The sequence below is a fragment of the Lithobates pipiens genome, unplaced genomic scaffold (assembly GCF_037356315.1).
Source record: "Lithobates pipiens isolate NorthernLeopardFrog02 unplaced genomic scaffold, aLitPip1_a1.2 Scaffold_13, whole genome shotgun sequence".
NCBI lineage: Eukaryota > Metazoa > Chordata > Amphibia > Anura > Ranidae > Lithobates > Lithobates pipiens.
The window spans coordinates 387546227-387563952 of NW_027507718.1; the positions used below are offsets into that span (position 1 = coordinate 387546227).

Consider the following 17726-nt stretch of genomic DNA (forward strand, 5'->3'; position numbering starts at 1 on the left):
CATCCATCCACGTCTCCATACTTTAATTTGATGCAAAATCATTTAAAAAAAAAAACATCCCTTAGCATTTCTGGCCAAGGGCAGATCATTCATTTAACATTTACTTCCTGGAATGCTTTTGCCCTTAGCTTAGGCATGCAGACAGGAGGGGTGTGTTTAGCTGAGAAAACAGGTTAGGTTCTTGCAGACATTTCTTATGTTGCTCTTCACTGATGTCACCTCAATGTAACTGAATACTATGTTATATTCCTGTACAATGTAATATCAGTAATGTGGATATCCTCTAGCCTATATACTTTGAGTTTCAATAAAAATATTGAACAAGAGAAAAGAGTCTGTTCACTTAGCAAAATGTTGGGTTGATTTACTGCGGAGACCTGTGAAAGTCTCTCTATGTACAGAAATTAAAGTGGTAGTAAACTCTGTTACACCACTTGTACCTACAGGTAAACTTATCTCCTAAATTAATATCTCCTAAACTTGCCTTCTTTAGGAGATATTCAGAGTGTATGCAGCCAATGACATCACCGACACATGGGCTTTGAAGGTCTGGCTTATAGTGCCGGATTTTAGAGCCCGTGCCAGAAACAGCAGCTCCTGCACGCATGCATGGGAGTGACATAATTTTGCCCCAGGCTACTCATGTAGCTGGAGGCTGCAAACCCAGAAGGAAGATCAGGGAAAGATGTCAGCCCTCTCTGTGGTGACATTGTGGTGCTGGAGGGCTTTGTTTTAAGGTAAGTTTCTCATAATGCACTAGAATGCAATGCATACTAGCACATTTTGACATGGCCTTGCGGGGACATTTTTTTTTTCAACCACCTGCAGTTTATTACCGCTTTAAGAAATAATAATAACTACCTAAGGTCCCTTTCAATTGGCTGTTCCATGTCAGCAGGCGATCTGTAAAGAGTATGGCAAAAGAATGGGATGGATGCCACTTTTTGTGTCCCCCTTTCAACTTTCTCTGTCTTGTGATAGAAGAAAACCTGACCCATCAAATCTCTATAGGGGGGGCAGATGTGCACAGATGTGCATATGTTTGTGTCAGTAATCAACTGATCTATCCTGTTTGGGTTTGCGAAGACTGAAGAAGACTCACCTGATTCATGTATTTTTGGGGACCAAAATGGACTTGGATGCTGGGCGGATGTAAAGAGATTCACAGGCATTTACATTCGTCTGCAGAAGGGAATAGTCCGAGGCTATTCAGAAGCTTGTAAATAACACAATGGGGTTGATTTACTAAAACTGGAAATTGAAAAATCTGGTGTAGCTGTGCATGGTAGCCAATCAGCTTCTAACGTCAGCTTGTTTAATAACCGTATTTATCGGCGTATAACAAGCACTTTTTTACCCTTAAAATCAGGGGAAAATGGGTGTGTGTTATACGCCAATCCCCGCCGATCTCCCGCTGATTGTGAGGAAAGGAGCGAGTGGAGCCGAGATACACAAAGCCGAAGTACACTCGGCTTTACTCGGCTCCTCTCGCAGTCATGCCCACCTCCACTGATTGTCAGAGGAGCGAGCGCAGCTGACATACAGCAAGCTGATTGTACTTCGGCTAGACTCGGCTCCTCTCGCAGTCCCGCCCCTGACTGTAAGCAGAGTCGAGTCTAGCCGAAGTACACTCGGCTTTCTGTATGTCAACGGTGCTCGCTCCTCTCCTCCCGCAATCAGTGAAGATGGGTGGGACTGTGAGCAGAGACGAGTCTAGCCGAAGTACACTCGGCTTTGTGTATCTCAGCTCTGCTCGCTCCTCTCCGCTCACAGTTAGCAGAGATTGGCGCCAAATTTAAGTCAGGGCAATGCTGCAAACAGATTGGCAAGGCTGCAAAGGCCCTGGGCAAGGCTGCAAAGGCACTGGGCAAGCCTGCAGATGGACACTGGGCAAGACTGCAATGATGGACAAGGCTGCAGATGGACACTGACAAGGCTGCATTGATGGGCATTTAAATGTAAGTTTTTCCCTTAAACTTCCCTCCTAAAAGTTGTTTTCATTAAAATTCCCTCCTAAACTTGGGGTGCGTGTTATACGCCGGCACATGTTATACGCCGATAAATATGGTAAGCTTTGGCAATAAAACCTGGAACCTGATTGGTTTCTATGCAGAGCTGCACCAGATTTTTCACTCTCTAGTTTTAGTAAATCAACCACAATGAGCTTGCGGAAAGTAGGTGGACATGTAATAATGTATAATCCAACAAAACAGAAGGAGAAACTGAATTATACATGCATTATTATGTATTTGGACTATCCAGTCTCAATGTACCTACCTGCTTTCTATTGCAGCTCGAAATTCCTGCTGACTGATTACATTTCTGCTGTATTTATCAATTTTTCTGGGAAAAAAGGGGGAAAGTATGTCAGTAATATATTACCAAATTAATTCATCCTTTTTTTAACCTCCCTGGCGGTACGATTATTTCGGATTTTAGGTGCTAAAAGCGGTACCATTATTTTGCATGAAAATTTGGCGTTTTATATTGTAGTCCTGCAATTCTTAGGAATAACTCTCTTAAATCTGTCCAAACCAGAGTCTAGCAGACATCCCGGGTATGATAAAGTTTGAAAAATTAAATCATAAATTATAATATAATAAATAATTATAAATAATTGTACCAAATAATAATATAACAATAATAAAAATTATTCAATAATGTAATCAAATCAAAAACACTGAAATTTGCTCAGTTGCAGAATTGTCACTGTCATTACTTTTCAGTATTTGATGACGGATCTCCCCACAAATCGCTATCCCTCAATTCTGCGAGTGATTCTAATTTATTATCGCTGTTTTCTAGCTGGTCTAAAATCATTTTTGATGTACAGTGACAGTTTTGGTTGCTATGGGCAATCTCCAGTTTCCAGGCATAAAGAACAGTTTTTATTATATAAAACTGCATGCAGGACACTGGGCAGACCACTAGGGACAACGGGGATGTGAAATATTTACATACAGCAATGTAATCTGTAAGATTACATTATACTGTATGTTTACTGTTTGTTTCACTTTTTGAATTTGGCGCCGATCTCCGTCCCCGTGCGTCGCAACGCTCGCAGGGCACGGAGATCGGCGATGTAATGCATCGAGCGAGACACGGCTCGCTCGTACAGCGGGGAGACAACGCTGGATCCGAGGGAGAAGGTAAGTAAACCTCCTCCTGGATCCAGCGATGCAGTCCCGAGTCTGACTCGGGGATACCGCTTTTGGTATAAAAAATCCACCCCGAGTCAGACTCGGGAATACCGTCAGGGGGGTTAATCCAAAAAAACATGTTTTTAGTATTGAAATGGACAAAAGGTACCAACACCGCTGCTAACAAAGACATGTAACTAAGTTGTACATATTCAGTCAAATGAACAGATAAGACAAGGGGGTCAATTCACTAACGGTTACCGAATATGATAAAATGGTTACGTGACTAATTTGCATGCATTAAACGAATGTACAATTCACAAAAAATTATTATGCGGTATTTAACGCAACATGAAAAATGTGCTGGTAAATGGCGCAAATAAAATGCGGGAGGCTGTTAAGTCCAATTCACAAACAAAACAGGAAGTAAAAAAAAAATTAATATTTATCACCAGGGTTTTGCTGGTGGTATCACATGCGGTATTGCTCAGATGCAGCGTGGGGGTCCCCCCCCCCCCAATAGCTGGTTGTTAAGGTGCTGGCCAGGAAACCAGCCGCCGTGTCCTTAACAACGAATGATTAAATCTAAAAAAAAAAACATGCTGTAATTAAACATTATTTAAAAAAACTGTGTGGGCGTCTCCACCCAATCCATACCAGGCCCTTCAGGTCTGGTAAGGGTAACCCCACGCCAACATTTTAAAAAACAACAGTGTGCCCCCCCCCCCAAAATCCATGCCAAACGCTTATTCCGAGCATGCAACCCAGCAGCTCCTGAACCATATCAGGCCACATGCCCTCAACATGGGGGGGGGGGATGTTTTGGGGACAAGGGCCTTTTCCCCACAACCCTGGCTCGTGGTTATAGGGGTCTGCAGGCCAGGGGCTTATAAGAATCTGGAAGCCCCCTTTGACAAGGGGTCCTGGCCCTCCATGTGAATGAATGTTGGTTACATAGTACCCCCACCCATTCACCAAAAAAGTGTACGCTGCTTTGTTTAAGAATTTTTAATTGACGGCATGTTTTTTTTACAACCAGCTACCGTGTGAAAATTTACTGCATTGCGGGTATTTTACCACATGAGCTATTTACCGTCAAATTCTTAGTGAATTGGACATTTGTACAATTGTTTCCTCATGCATTATTATTATTTTTTTTATAATAAAATTTTTATTGAGGTTTACAAAAAGTACAAAATGGTACAAGTAGTAAGATAGTAACCAAGCGGGATCAGTCTATAAATGTGTAAACAAGTACATTTAGTATTAAGATTATCTGTTAGTAACAAATACAACAAATTCAAAGAGCCCAGGCAGGTGAAGTAGACGAAAAGTGTCCAATGAAGGGGCGCTTCGGTGTCCCATCTGACCCAGCACCATCGTCAACACTGGTGTGACAAGGGCAAGGCAGATGTGGATTAACCAAGGCACATCACCGGAAATTAACTCATACATGCACCTACACCCACATGTGATATGTGAAATGTAGACATTTTACAAACATGGCGAGTATAGGTGCTGAAAGCATAGATTAGACCAGGGGAGAGTATTTCATTAATGCAAGATCTCACCTCATGGAGTTTCAATGATCATGAGAATGGTGAGAAATTAGCCCAGAACTACATGGGAGAATCTTGTCAATGATCTCAGGACAGTTGGGACCATAGTCACCAAGAAAACAATTGCTAACACACTACGCTGTGAAGGACTGAAATCCTGCAGCGCCAGCAAGGTCCCCCTGCTCAAGAAAGCACATGTACAGGCCCGTCTGAAGCTAATGGACAACTTTACACTTTACAATCCCTTTAAATAGGGGCTGCCTGATGCAAGAGGGCTGCAAGAGTCACATGGGGCAACAGCATGCAATTGAATGCTTTCCAAGTGACCCAGGAAACCATAGAGGAACAATATCCTCTTGACGTCTTCTCCAACTGCAATGCCACTGCAGAGGTATGCCACCTGCAGTGGAGAAAGTAGACTGCACCTGCCTACATACTCCATAATATCAAATAAATGAAAAATGCAACAGGGACAGTGGAGGCCTTTCATAATGATCAGCAGGTATGCAGACCCAATACCCCAAAAGATAGAAACTGTCAGGTGGTTTAAAAAAAAAAAATATATATATATATATATACACATATATATACATATATATATATATATACACATATGTATATATATACTGTATGTGGCCACCATACCCATTATATCATTATACTATAAACGTCAATTTTAGATTCACCAAATCTATATAATGTGAGGACCTCTGAACTATCCAATCAGTCTTTATCCACTCAGGCAGGGTCTTGCACTACATAGTTGATAAATTTAAAGAAGATTGTACAGATAATGTATGGTGACCTCTGTGAGGTTTTTGTTCCTGTCTGCGTCTCCACTTTGAAGATCGACCCTCCTTATTGGCCCTAGTGGCTATTGTCTCTGTAAAAAAAGGATGGGAAATTCAAGATTTTTGAATGGTGGGGAAATCCTCCAGTGGGGAAACCTGGACTAGTGACTACGGTCTATGAGTGGAATTCCCCTGTATAGACTGAGGCAGTGTGGAATAGGGAATGTACAGCACAGTTTATAGATTGAGGTCATGTGGAATAGGAAATGTACAGAGCATTGTACAGATTGAGGTGGTGTGGAATAGGGAATGTACAGCACAGTGTACAGATTGAGGTGGTGTGGAATAGGGAATGCACAGCGTAGTGTACAGATTGAGGTGGTGTGGAATAGGGAATGCACAGCGTAGTGTACAGAATGAGGAGGCAAAGTTGCCAAAAAGACCACAATCACTTCTTTGGCATGATATTAGTGTGTTGGGTAGCCCTATCTTGGCACATGGTGTAATCTAAAAAAATGCTCCCACTATCACATCTGCATGGATAGGAGCTCTATCGCTTGCCTTGACAGAATTTAGTAAAGGAATTGTTAACCCACATTATTTACTTTACATAATCCACTCGGTCTCCTAATGATATGTCCCCCTATCTGTGTGTTGTATTAAAAAAAGGCGTAAATACCTTATTTGTAAGCACTGATCAGTGGTCATGTGACCTGCCGCCTCTCTCCTCTCCCCGTCTGATAGATGCAGCGGGAGGGACCGAGATTCCACGCTAACGTCAGTCTGGAGGGGAGGAGAGAGCTGGCGGGTTACGTGACCACCGATTAGCGCTCACAAATAAGGTATATAAGGCTTTTTTTTATACAACACACACATGGGGGACATATCATTAGACTGAGTGGATTGTTTAAAGTAAATATTGTTATTTCAGCAGCAGGAGGGGGCGGGCCCTGACACAGGAACCAACAGGCAGGGAGGGAGGGGGGAAAGGACAGAGGAGAGACAGCAGGGCTGCAGATGACGGAGGCACGCAAACTGACCATGGTGTCAGGGTTCAGCAGCCGTGATATAACGTGATCAGTTTACAGAGGGGAGGGTAGAAACTGGGAGGATCAGCCAGGTATTTCAGGTGTTACAGGGGGCCAAATTACACAGCACAAGCACTGTGCTGTAAAAAATGATTTAAAGGAGCAGGATCCTTTTTTTTTGGGGGGGGGGGTTTAACAAACGCTTTAACCTTTACTTCAGTCAGTCTCTCACCTTTTTCCCTACCAAAATCCAGATGGTGGGTAGGTAGTGCATGTGCACTACAGACTGGGGAGCAGCAATAATTACAGAGACAAGCAGCTCAGAGCTGGTGAGCCTTTAAATCTCTGCTTCAGATCAAATGTGGAGACTGTGGAGTGCTTCTGTGGCACACTCAGCTTGTGGTTAGTATGACAATGGTGGCCCCATCCCCAGCGTGACATCGGCACCCACCACTGTGAGTCACTCACACAGGAATCCTGTAACAGAGTCAAAAGCGAGCAGAGACAGGTGTGGCTGCCGCTGGCTCACCCATCTGACGGTGGGGCACACTGCGTGGGAGTTATTTGGGATCACAAATCCTTCATGTTGTGTAGTGTGTGTAAGAGCATAGTGGGCCACACCCAACTTGGGGACTGCCCGCCACACATTGTACCCAGGAAGGACATGGGAAAAGGGAATGTAAAACCCACTGGCAGTTGTTTTTCTGCCATATGTGTCCCATTGGGGAGATTTCCCTCTACTTCCCGTTCTGTAGACACACATAGAAGTGAGAAATTAGTGGCAATTGTCACTGGAACATAAGTCCAAAGATTTTTCCACTATTCAGAAAATGTTGTATTTTTACTCACTGTTTGTCCAAGTGTCACTGGACACCAGGACAAATAGAGAGGAAGGATCCCCAGCAAGGACATGGACAGCTAAAAAAAAAAAAACATGACAAGGGTTCTGAGCTCTCATCAGTCTATTCAAAACAAAGAAAGTTTCAGCTTTAGATACATTTAAAAAAAAAAATAGTTTGCATATTCTCCCTGTGTCTGCGTGGGTTTCCTCTAGACACTCCGGTTTCCTCCCACACCCCAAAGACATGCTGATTGGTTAATTGGTTCCTGTATAAATTGGCCCTAGTATGTGTATGAATGTGTGTATAGGGACCTTAGATTGTAAGCTCCTTGAGGGCGGGGACTGATGTGAATGTACAATATATACGTAAAGCACTACGTGAATTGACAGCGCTATATAAGTACCTGTAATAAATAAGGTAAAATAAATAAATATGTTATATAATATAATTATTCTGCTGTAAAAAAAAAAAATGACTTACTCAAATGTTGCGAGTAGTGCCAGGAAATCTGACTGAAAGAGGTTAGCCAGCCTGGCCTCCACTGTTGTTAGAGTAGACCCAGGGCTAATGGCACCTTCCCGATGAAACCTGGAGACAATGGACAACATTTTGAAAATGGTAGAACTTCAATCACAAAAGAAAACAACATTTGTTACATTTCTTGAAATTCATTGCCAACCAACTGCTTTTATCTAGTTGTACACGCTTTATAACTGACGTGTATACTATTTTCCTCATTTAAAAAACTACCCACCAATACTGTGGGTATTCATTGTTAAAAAAGGTATGTTTTTTAAACCTTGTTTATACTGGCAGTTGGGGGATGGTTAAAATAAGCAATTGTGCCGCAGTTCTACCACCCTCTGACCCCCTGCCTCTTAATCACTTCAACCCTGAAAGATTTACTCCTTTAATGACCCGGCCATTTTTTGCGATATTGCACTGCGTTACTTTAAATGACAATTGTGCGGTCGTGCTACACGGTCCCCAAATAAAATTTATGTCCTTTTTTTTCACAAATAGAGCTTTCTTCTGGTGGATTTTAATCACCTCTGTGGTTTTTATTGTTTGCGCTATAACCAACAAAAGACCGACAATTTTGAAAAAATATATTTTTAGGGCTGTGGAAATTAAAGATTAATTCCTCAATTAATAGTTAATTTTTTTGATCAATCAACATTTTTTTTATCAATCAAACAAAGCACTTAGATCTTTTCTTTCTACACATGACCTGGTGTCCTTGCTGAGATCTAAGGAGACATGAGAGAAGTTTATGGTCTGTGTTAACCCTTTTGATACCCGCTTACATGACCACCTGTTTGCACAGGGGTCCATGCCATAAGGTGAGAGTGATTAGTTAGATCGGAGGTGGAGGGATTGTCACGCTACTGTGGAAAAAAAAATAATCTACAGTTTGAATTTAAAACGTATTTGTGTGAACTGTGAAGTTAAGTTATGGATTGTGGAAACGAACTAGTGTCGGGTGATTGTATATTGTGTATACCACATTTACCACTGACTAATGCAGAGTTGCAATGAAAGGAGATCAGCTAAAAGTAGTTGGATCTGTATGTGCGTACTAATTAATCGAAAGTAGTCGATTAATCGATTAAAAAAAATAGATTAATCGAACATGAAAATTTTAATCAGTAACAGCCCTAATAATTTTACTTTCTGCTATAAAACATATCCAGCAAAAAATCTAATTTTTTCATCAATTTAGGCCCGTAACCCGTTTCCCGATTGGCCAAAATGTCAGGCGATCCTATTGGACGCCTAGCGCTGGGAGGAGCAGAGGGGAGATGCACAGCGGAAGCTGCTCCAGAAGAGGACAACGGAGCAGCTTTCCCCGAGCCGACCACGCTTAAGGACAGAGCTGGAAGATGGCCACATCAGCTCTGACTGCTGCTCTCACTGCCCGCATCCAGGGTAAGAAGAGCGTGTAGTGGGAGGGGGGCGGGTGGTTTGCTGGGGGTGTTAGAGCCACGCTGTGCTGTGCCAAAAACAAAATTTGAGCCGCCACTGCTGCTTTAAATACACTTTAAATATTTAAGCCATAGATAGTCCAGCTGAATATCAAGCCACGTCTGGCCGCTCCTGCTCAACAGAAGTCAATCTCCAATCTCCCAGCTGGTTTCTGTCAAATGGGGTGGTTGGAAAAGCCTGCTGCAGCCACTGATCAGTGTATTCTGACTTGCCTGTTTTTGGACACACGTTTTTCCTGCGATTTTACCGCGATTTTGCTGCAATTTGCATTTTGCATTTTTTTTACACTGTATATAGCTGGTTGCTAAGGAGGGGGCCAGGAAGCTGGCCACCACTTCCTTAACAACCGACGAGTCATCAGCTGTCAGCGGGCTTCCCCATTGAATGTAAAAAAAAGAATTGCTGGCTAAAGAAAAAAAACATGAAAAAAAAAACAGCTTGGGTTCTCCTTTTTTTTTTTTTTTGGTATATCACCTACCACATATATCACTATTTAGTGTTTAAGGTTATTATTTGTGCTGATAGAAATTTTTTATATTAATCGAGCCTTAGGCCCCTTTCACATGGGACAGATCTGTAATGATCCGCCTGTGATGATCCGCTTGCTCAGCGGGGATCGCTCCGTTTATCCCGGCTGAGCCGGCTGATGACAGGAGCGGTCCCTGCACACTTTCCTATCAGATCTCCGCTCTCCTCTATGGGGGATCGGATGAACACGGACCGTCTGTCCATGTTCCTCCGATCCGCTCTGCAGACAGATAGAAAAATAGGATTTTCCTCCGTCTGCAGAATCGGACCATAGTGGAGACGGACGATATCACCAGATGTTCATCCGCAGACACCCGTTATCCCATAAGGATGCATGTATGTCCGTATTTCACCCGCAAATGGATGGATGAAATACGGACATACTGTCCGCATGTGTGAAAGGGGCCTAATAGTTTTGTTAAAATGTATGACATGTAAAGAAAAATAAAAACTTTTTAAATAAATACATTGCCATCAACTTATAGAGACTGATACAATCTTAAAAATGCTCTCGAAGTTTCTGGTATGGTTGATCTTTCATCCCTGACCTGTGTTTCGGGTTGGAGAGTATCTTGTGTGTAATCCCTTTTTCACTGCGGTCTTGAAAATTCCTAAGAAAGTCCATGTAACTGATGCCTGACAGAGAGTTCTCTAGGCCACATCTTGCCAGGAAAAGGGTAAAGTACTCCTCTTTAAGTTTTAAGTCGAACTTCTCCAACACCGTGAGGAAATCCTCCTTCTCAACCTTTACAAAGACAAATGCGTCACATTAAATTCCCGAAGACCTTTTGCTTGACTGATTTACCAATTCCACTTACAAACGTCACACTATATACACATAGTGATGTACTTTCATTTTTTTTACGAGTTTCCTTATAATTCTCTTTTCCACCCCACAGTCATCATTCAGTGATTGGATTATTTATGACTATACAATCTCCACTATGGGACATTTGGGGAGACATTCAACAGACCATATCTCATTGAACAAGATCTTCTACCAAAAAAATCACTTTCTGATTCTGCATTATTGCTATATTGATGGAAATGCTCTATTGTGAAATGATAACAAGGAACTTCTTATAATTATAGTGCTCATATATTCATATATTAATTACATTTGTTCCATGCCAACCATGTGCCTTGTCAACTAAAAAAAAATATATGGGCCAAACTAAGCATAATAAATCTTCAAGGGGTATACTATTAAGTACTCCACTCCCCTGCACTCCAATCAGCCATCTATCATCTCCTCCCAGGCCATTCCAATGACACATTTCACCCCGCTCACAGGACGAATTGCATCAGCGGCATGACCTGGGAGGGGCGTAGGCTTAGGTCGTTCCTCGTGTAAATTTATAAATGGGTTGATATTGGTTTTGTGTACCACTGTTTACAAATAAAACCCCTTTTTTTATGTTTTAGAGTCTGTTCTATATGGCTAGTTGCTCATTACGAATTGGATGTACCATTCTGGATACATTTGTTCAGATACAACTTTATATTTGTATTGCTAACCTGTATTTGTCTGCAAATACTTAATAAAAAGAGATTAAACCTAAATCTATAGATGGGTTGATCAGAGTGTGGCAACCCTCTACCTTATAGTATACATTGGGCTTGGATTAGTACCACAAACGCCAGCACCCTGCATATAGTGGTAAATAATAATTAAGTTAAATTACATAAATAAGGTTTAAAAATCTTCAAGGTTGCTGAATTAAATCTATTGAGGGCGCTGCACCTCTTTAATGCCACAAAAAATGATTAGCACTTTGGTAATTAACATGATAGTAACAATTCGATTTTCAGGTATTGCACATGGAAATGGTTGAGCAAACAATATTTATTTTCACTTGACATGTTAAAAAAATAAAAAAATATATATATAAGTGGATGATTTTTTAATGATTATTAGCAGAGTTTAGCTTTCACCAATTCAAAAAAATGTGGATGATGTCTTCCATTATCTGGCTATGGTAATTGTGGCTGCTATAAAAATGAAAGAAATCAGCCTCCTGGATGGTCCAGGCAGCTCCCTGCTAATCCTGTTTATCAGGTTTATTTGGGTAAGAAAGTATAAACAATTATACACTATATCAGGGCTCAAAATTTTAAGTCCTGAGCTACTAGCCAAGCCTAAAGGGTTACTCGCCACCAGTTGCCCCACCCAACCCCTACCCTGCCCCTAGTTCCGACCCTTAAACACGCTTTCATAAATGATCTCATGAAATGACACTTAAAATGTTTTATGCAGAATTAAAGTGGATGTAAACCCAATGTCATCCTTTCTAAACTATTGCCATAGGGGTTATCTATAAGGATATAGATGACTCCTGCATGTATCTTTACTTGTCAAATGTCTCCCCTCTGTCTGCTATGAGACCCGAAAAACTGCAGATTCTGTGGGTGGGTCTGTTGTCTGGAGCTCGGTGGGTGGAGTCGTGATGTCAGTAGACTCCCCACCCACCTCTACACTCCCCTTGTCAATATGCATTTTCTCCTGTTTTATTTCTTACACTGAACTTCTGCTATAATCTCTAACATCCAGTGAAAAGACAGGAAAGTAACCGCATGACTTCAGCATGCCCAATCAAGCTGAGGTGTGGAACATCCAATTCTGGCAGAGCAGCAGAAGAAAGGAGTGGCAGGGAATAAAAAAATAATGCATATCTCTTAGGCTAGTGGACGAGATATGTAAATCACCTGACACTCACAGCAAGGGGGAGGATTTGACAAAGTTTTTCTCTGTCAAGATTTATCTCACTGAACAATAAAAGAGGATTGCTCAGAGCTGGATTAACTCTTTGTGGCAAGACTGGGCTCAAATGATAAGAAATCTTATACTCTACATTATGACATCAAAATAAAAAATAAAAATTTAGGGTTTACATCCACTTTAAGCAACTTACTCCGTGCCCATCAATGTAGCCTCACCAGTGTCCACCAATGCAGCCTCACCAGTGTCCACCAATGCAGCCTCACCCATGTCCACCAATGCAGTCTTCCCATGTCTACCAATGCAGCCTCACCCGTGTCCATCAATGCAGCCTCACCCGTGTCCACCAATGCAGCCTCACCCGTGTCCACCAATGCAGCCTCACCCGTGTCCACCAATGCAGCCTCACCCGTGTCCACCAATGCAGGCTCACTCATGTCCACCAATGCAGCCTGCCCCTGTCCACCAATGCAACCTGCCCATGTTCACCATACTGCCCACCTGTGTCCATTATGCAGCCTACCTGTGTCCATCATGCAGCCTACTTGTGTCCATCACGCAGCCTACCTGTGTCCATCATGCCGGAGAGCAGAGGAAAAGAAGAGCATTGCCGATCGGATGATAAGAGCGCCAAGGGACATCACTGGAACAGCTTTGATTTAAATTGCTGTGTTCCCGCCGCTCGGCGTCCCACACAGCCCCGCCTCCTGGCCGGAGAACTTTGATACACGTCACTCGTCCTGGGATTGGACGGATGATCTGTCTATCAAATTCCCCAGGACCAGGGGACAGGACTGTGTGGTGTGACAGCGAGTGCGGGGAACACTCGGCTATTGGACTGAAATATGCTAGTGATCCCTCGTGCTCTGATCATCCAGCCGACTCTATCCTCTCTCTTCCCCTCCGCGAACGATGGGAGAAGGACTCCCATACAACCCGCCAGCTGGCAGTGCTTGCCCCCCTCACTCCCAGGCAGCCTACGCTCCCCAGCCCTCAAAATCCACTCGCGATTCACTGCTCTATCAGGTTGAGGTGCAGACCAGTCAAGTTCCTCCAGCCCAAACTCGCTCATCCATGTCTTTATGGACCTTGTTTTGTGCACTGGTGCGCAGTCATGTTGAAACAGGATGGGGCCATCTCTAAACTGTTTTCACAGAGCTGGGAGCATGAAATTGTCTAAAATGCCTTGGTATGTGGATGCCTTAAGAGTTCCTTTCACTGCAACTAAGCCCAACCTCAGAAAAACAACGCCACACCATAATCCCCCCTCCACTAAATGATTTGGAGGGGTGGCCCAAAAACTTTTGGTAATATGTGGATGAGTGAGTTTGGGGTGGAGGAATTTGACTGGCCTGCACAGAGTCCTGACCTCAACCCGATAGAACACCTTTGGGATAAATTAGAGTGAAGACTGCCAGCCACCAACATCAGTGCCTGACCTTACAAATGCACTTCTGGAAGAATGATCAATCATTCCCAGAGACACACTCCTAAACCTTGTGGACAGCCTTCCCAGAAGAGTTGAAGCTGTTATAGCTGCAAAGGGTGGGCCAACTCAATATTGAACCCTACAGACTAAGACTGGGATGCCATTAAAGCTCATGTACGTGTAAAGGCAGGCATCCCAATACTTTTGGTAATATAGTGTATATTCTAATCCAGAATCTCCAGACTTTTGGGCAACTTCACCATATGTGAGGAGTCATGCCTTACTGTTCACATCCATGGGTGAAGCGTCAGGAAAATAAATGTTTTCAGGGCTCATGAAAACCGGAATGGTTGCCTCATTGGATTAGCTACATGAAAGTCATTTGTGTTCAAAAAGATATAGTCATTACATAATTTGTTTTCACTTTCTATTTTGCCTACCTTGCCAATTCTATGAAGGTCATACTTCTCAAATTCTCCCTTCATGCTCCGGAATCCTTCTCTGAATTTATCCTTCAACCATCTCTCAATGTTGAGCGAGGCCTTCCTTTCCAGCTCTGCTTGTGACATTTCTCTCATTGACTCTAAAGAGAGACAGAATAAGAAATATACATAACAAGGACATTTATTTATTTAATCTTTTGAATAAGGACCATGTAACAATCGAAATTCTGTTGCCGGTGACAACTCAACTGCGACAGGATGCAAATACTTACCTGGTTCCCCACTCCCTTGCTGCATGGATAAGTGAGCCTATGCTCTGTTTTGATGGAGAAACTTTAGAATGCTACTCACCGGCAATGGCTTGCTCATCTGGAGAGTAAGGGAGTGACACAAGGAATTTGGTGACTATTTGCCCTGCACAGAGATCCTGTCTTTGGTGAGTTATCACCAGTGACGGGATCACTAGTGTGACAGTGCTATAAGTGTTCATTTGATAGTCAACATGACTGGCTCTCCTGAGAAGAAGCAATAAGGACAACCATTGTATACCTCTGAAAAGCAGGAACTGAGCCTACAGTATCTCACAAAAGTAAGTACACCCCTCCCATTTTTGTAAATATTTTATTATATCTTTTTATGTGACAACACTGAAGAAATTACACTTTGCTACAATGTAAAGTAGTGAGTGTACAGCTTGTATAACAGTGTAAATTTTCTGTCCCCTCAAAATAACTCAACACACAGCCATTAATGTCTAAACTGCTGGCAAAAAAAATGAGTACACCCCTAAGTGAAAATGTCCAAATTGGGCCCAATTAGCCATTTTCCTTCCCTAGTGTCATGTGACTCATTAGTGTTACAAGGTCTCAGGTGTGAATGGGGAGCAGTTGTGTTAAATTTGGTGTTATCGCTCTCTCATACTGGTCACTGGAAGTTAAACATGGCACCTCATGGCAAAGAACTCTGAGGATCTGAAAAAAAGAATTGTTGCTCTACATAAAGATGGCCTAGGCTATAAGAAGATTGCCAAGACCCTGAAACTGAGCTGCAGCACGGTGGCGAAGACCATACAGCAGTTTAACAGGACATGTTCCACTCAGAACAGGCCTCGCCATGGTCAACCAAAGAGTGCACATGCTCAGCGTCATATCCAGATGTTGTCTTTGGTAAATAGATGTATGAGTGCTGCCAGCATTAATGCAGAGGTTCAAGGGGGGGGGGGTTAGCTTGTCAGCGCCCAGACCATACGCCACACACTGCATCAAATTGGTCTGCATGGTTGTCATCCCAGAAGGAAGCTTCTTTTAAAGATGATGAGCAAGAAAACCCTCAGTTTGCTGAACTGAAGACAAGCAGACTAAGGACATGAATTACTGGAACCATGTGCTGTGGTCTGAATAGACCAAGATAAACTTTTTTGGTTCAGATGGTGTTAAGTGTGTGGCGGCAACCAGGGGAGGAGTACAAAGACAAGTGTGTCTTACCTACAGTCAAGCGTGTTGGTGGAAGTATCACGGTCTGGGGCTGCATGAGTGCTGCCGGCACTGGGGAGTTACAGTTCATTAAGTGAACCATGAATGCCAACATGTACTGTGACATACTGAAGCAGAGCATGATCCCCTCCCTTTGGAAGCTGGGCTGCAGCGCAGTATTCCAATATGATAACGACCCCATACACACCTCCAAGACAACCAATGTTTTGCTAAAGAAGCTGAGGGTAAAGGTGATGGACTAGCCAAGCATGTCTCCAGACCTAAACCCTAATGAGCATCTGTGGGGCATCCTCAAATGGAAGGTGGAGGAGCGCAAGGTCTCTAACATCCACCAGCTCTGTGATGTCATCAGGGGAGGAGTGGAAGAGGACTCCAGTGGCAACCTGTGAAGCTCTGGTGAACTCCATGCCCAAGAGGGTTAAGGTAGTGCTGGAAAATCATTTTGGCCACACAAAATATTGACAATTTGGGCCCAATTTGGACATTTTCACTTAGGGGTGTACTTAATGGCTGTGTGTTGAGTTATTTTGAGGGGACAGTAAATTTACACGGTTATACAAACTGTACACTCACTACTTTACATTGTAGAAAAGTGTAATTTCTTCAGTGTTGTTACATGAAAAGACTGTATATTAAAATATTTACACAAATGTGAAGGGTGTACTCACTTTTGTGAGATACTGTACATATCTAATGAGCAAATGCAGCTGCCCCTATGTACTTTTATCAATACAAACTGACCATGGAAAAAAAATGAATACATCATATTTCCTTTAAACACATGCAGCCTAAGTTCCTCTGTTACCTTTTGTAGTTACATTCCTAGAAGACTGATTTTGGATTTCATTCCCAAGTCTTTTCATCAGTAAGTCCCCTTTAATCACACCAGTTCCATCCACATCGTACCTAACAGAATAAAAGTAGGGTGACATATACTGTAAGTAGATCAAAATAACGTACAAATACCACCGATTAAAATACACGCAATTCATTATTTTGAGTGCACAGATAGAGCTTCTATATTTAAATGTAAATCCATTATCAGTTACAGATCTGATATTTTATGTTCCCTAGTACAGATATGATCTATTTTCCTTGCTACAATGTAAAAACTGCAAACGTTTGATTATTATTCTACTATTTGTAGAATGCTTCTTCTGTTAAAGAGAACCTGAAATGTGGAAGCTGTGGCAAAAAAAATAAATAAAACAAAACAAAAGAACTAGCACATTAAATAAAACAAAACAAAGAACAGCTCACCCTCTTCTTATTAGTGATTTACCATTCCTACCCACACTGTGTCTTTATGTGGAGGTGCCCATCTTGGTAAAAGAGCGGGCTTTGCTTTCTGGTGTTTGAAAACCCACCCTATTGATGACCCCTGAACTGCTGATTATAGGGGGGGATGATAAAGAAGCAGTAGAAGAGGATAAGAAACCATGATCACAGAGTGAATAAAGCAAAAACAAGAAGATGCTTTCACTGCACATCCTCAGGTACAGCTTCCTAACCAGCAAGGGTAAAATTTAGCAGCACAGTAGTGGCATCAGCAAATTTTTACAACTTTGAGCCTGAAAGCACAGTCACATGGAAAGACAAAAAGGCCCATTCAAAACAGACGGTACAATTTCATGGTACCACTTAGGCCCCCATCACACCTGAGCGATTTTCTGCTTGTAGCTCTATAACTCTCAACAAGACAAATTCCATTCATTTCAAGGCCCATGTTCACATATGAGCATTCTGTTGCCTGAAGCAAAACGCCTGT

At 42.4% G+C, this 17726-nt stretch overlaps 1 protein-coding gene across 1 annotated transcript in view; it reads right to left on the reverse strand.

The window, feature by feature from the left end:
- LOC143975198 (EF-hand calcium-binding domain-containing protein 6-like) overlaps positions 1 to 17726 on the reverse strand; it is a 159004-nt gene that overhangs the window by 90749 nt on the left and 50529 nt on the right. The window contains exons 8-12 of the mRNA XM_077477308.1: positions 16764 to 16864; positions 14463 to 14605; positions 10423 to 10619; positions 7841 to 7948; positions 2278 to 2343 (exon numbers count right to left, since the gene is read on the reverse strand). Of these exons, the coding sequence (XP_077333434.1) occupies positions 2278 to 2343; positions 7841 to 7948; positions 10423 to 10619; positions 14463 to 14605; positions 16764 to 16864 (615 nt within the window). The remainder of the gene's footprint in view (positions 1 to 2277; positions 2344 to 7840; positions 7949 to 10422; positions 10620 to 14462; positions 14606 to 16763; positions 16865 to 17726) is intronic.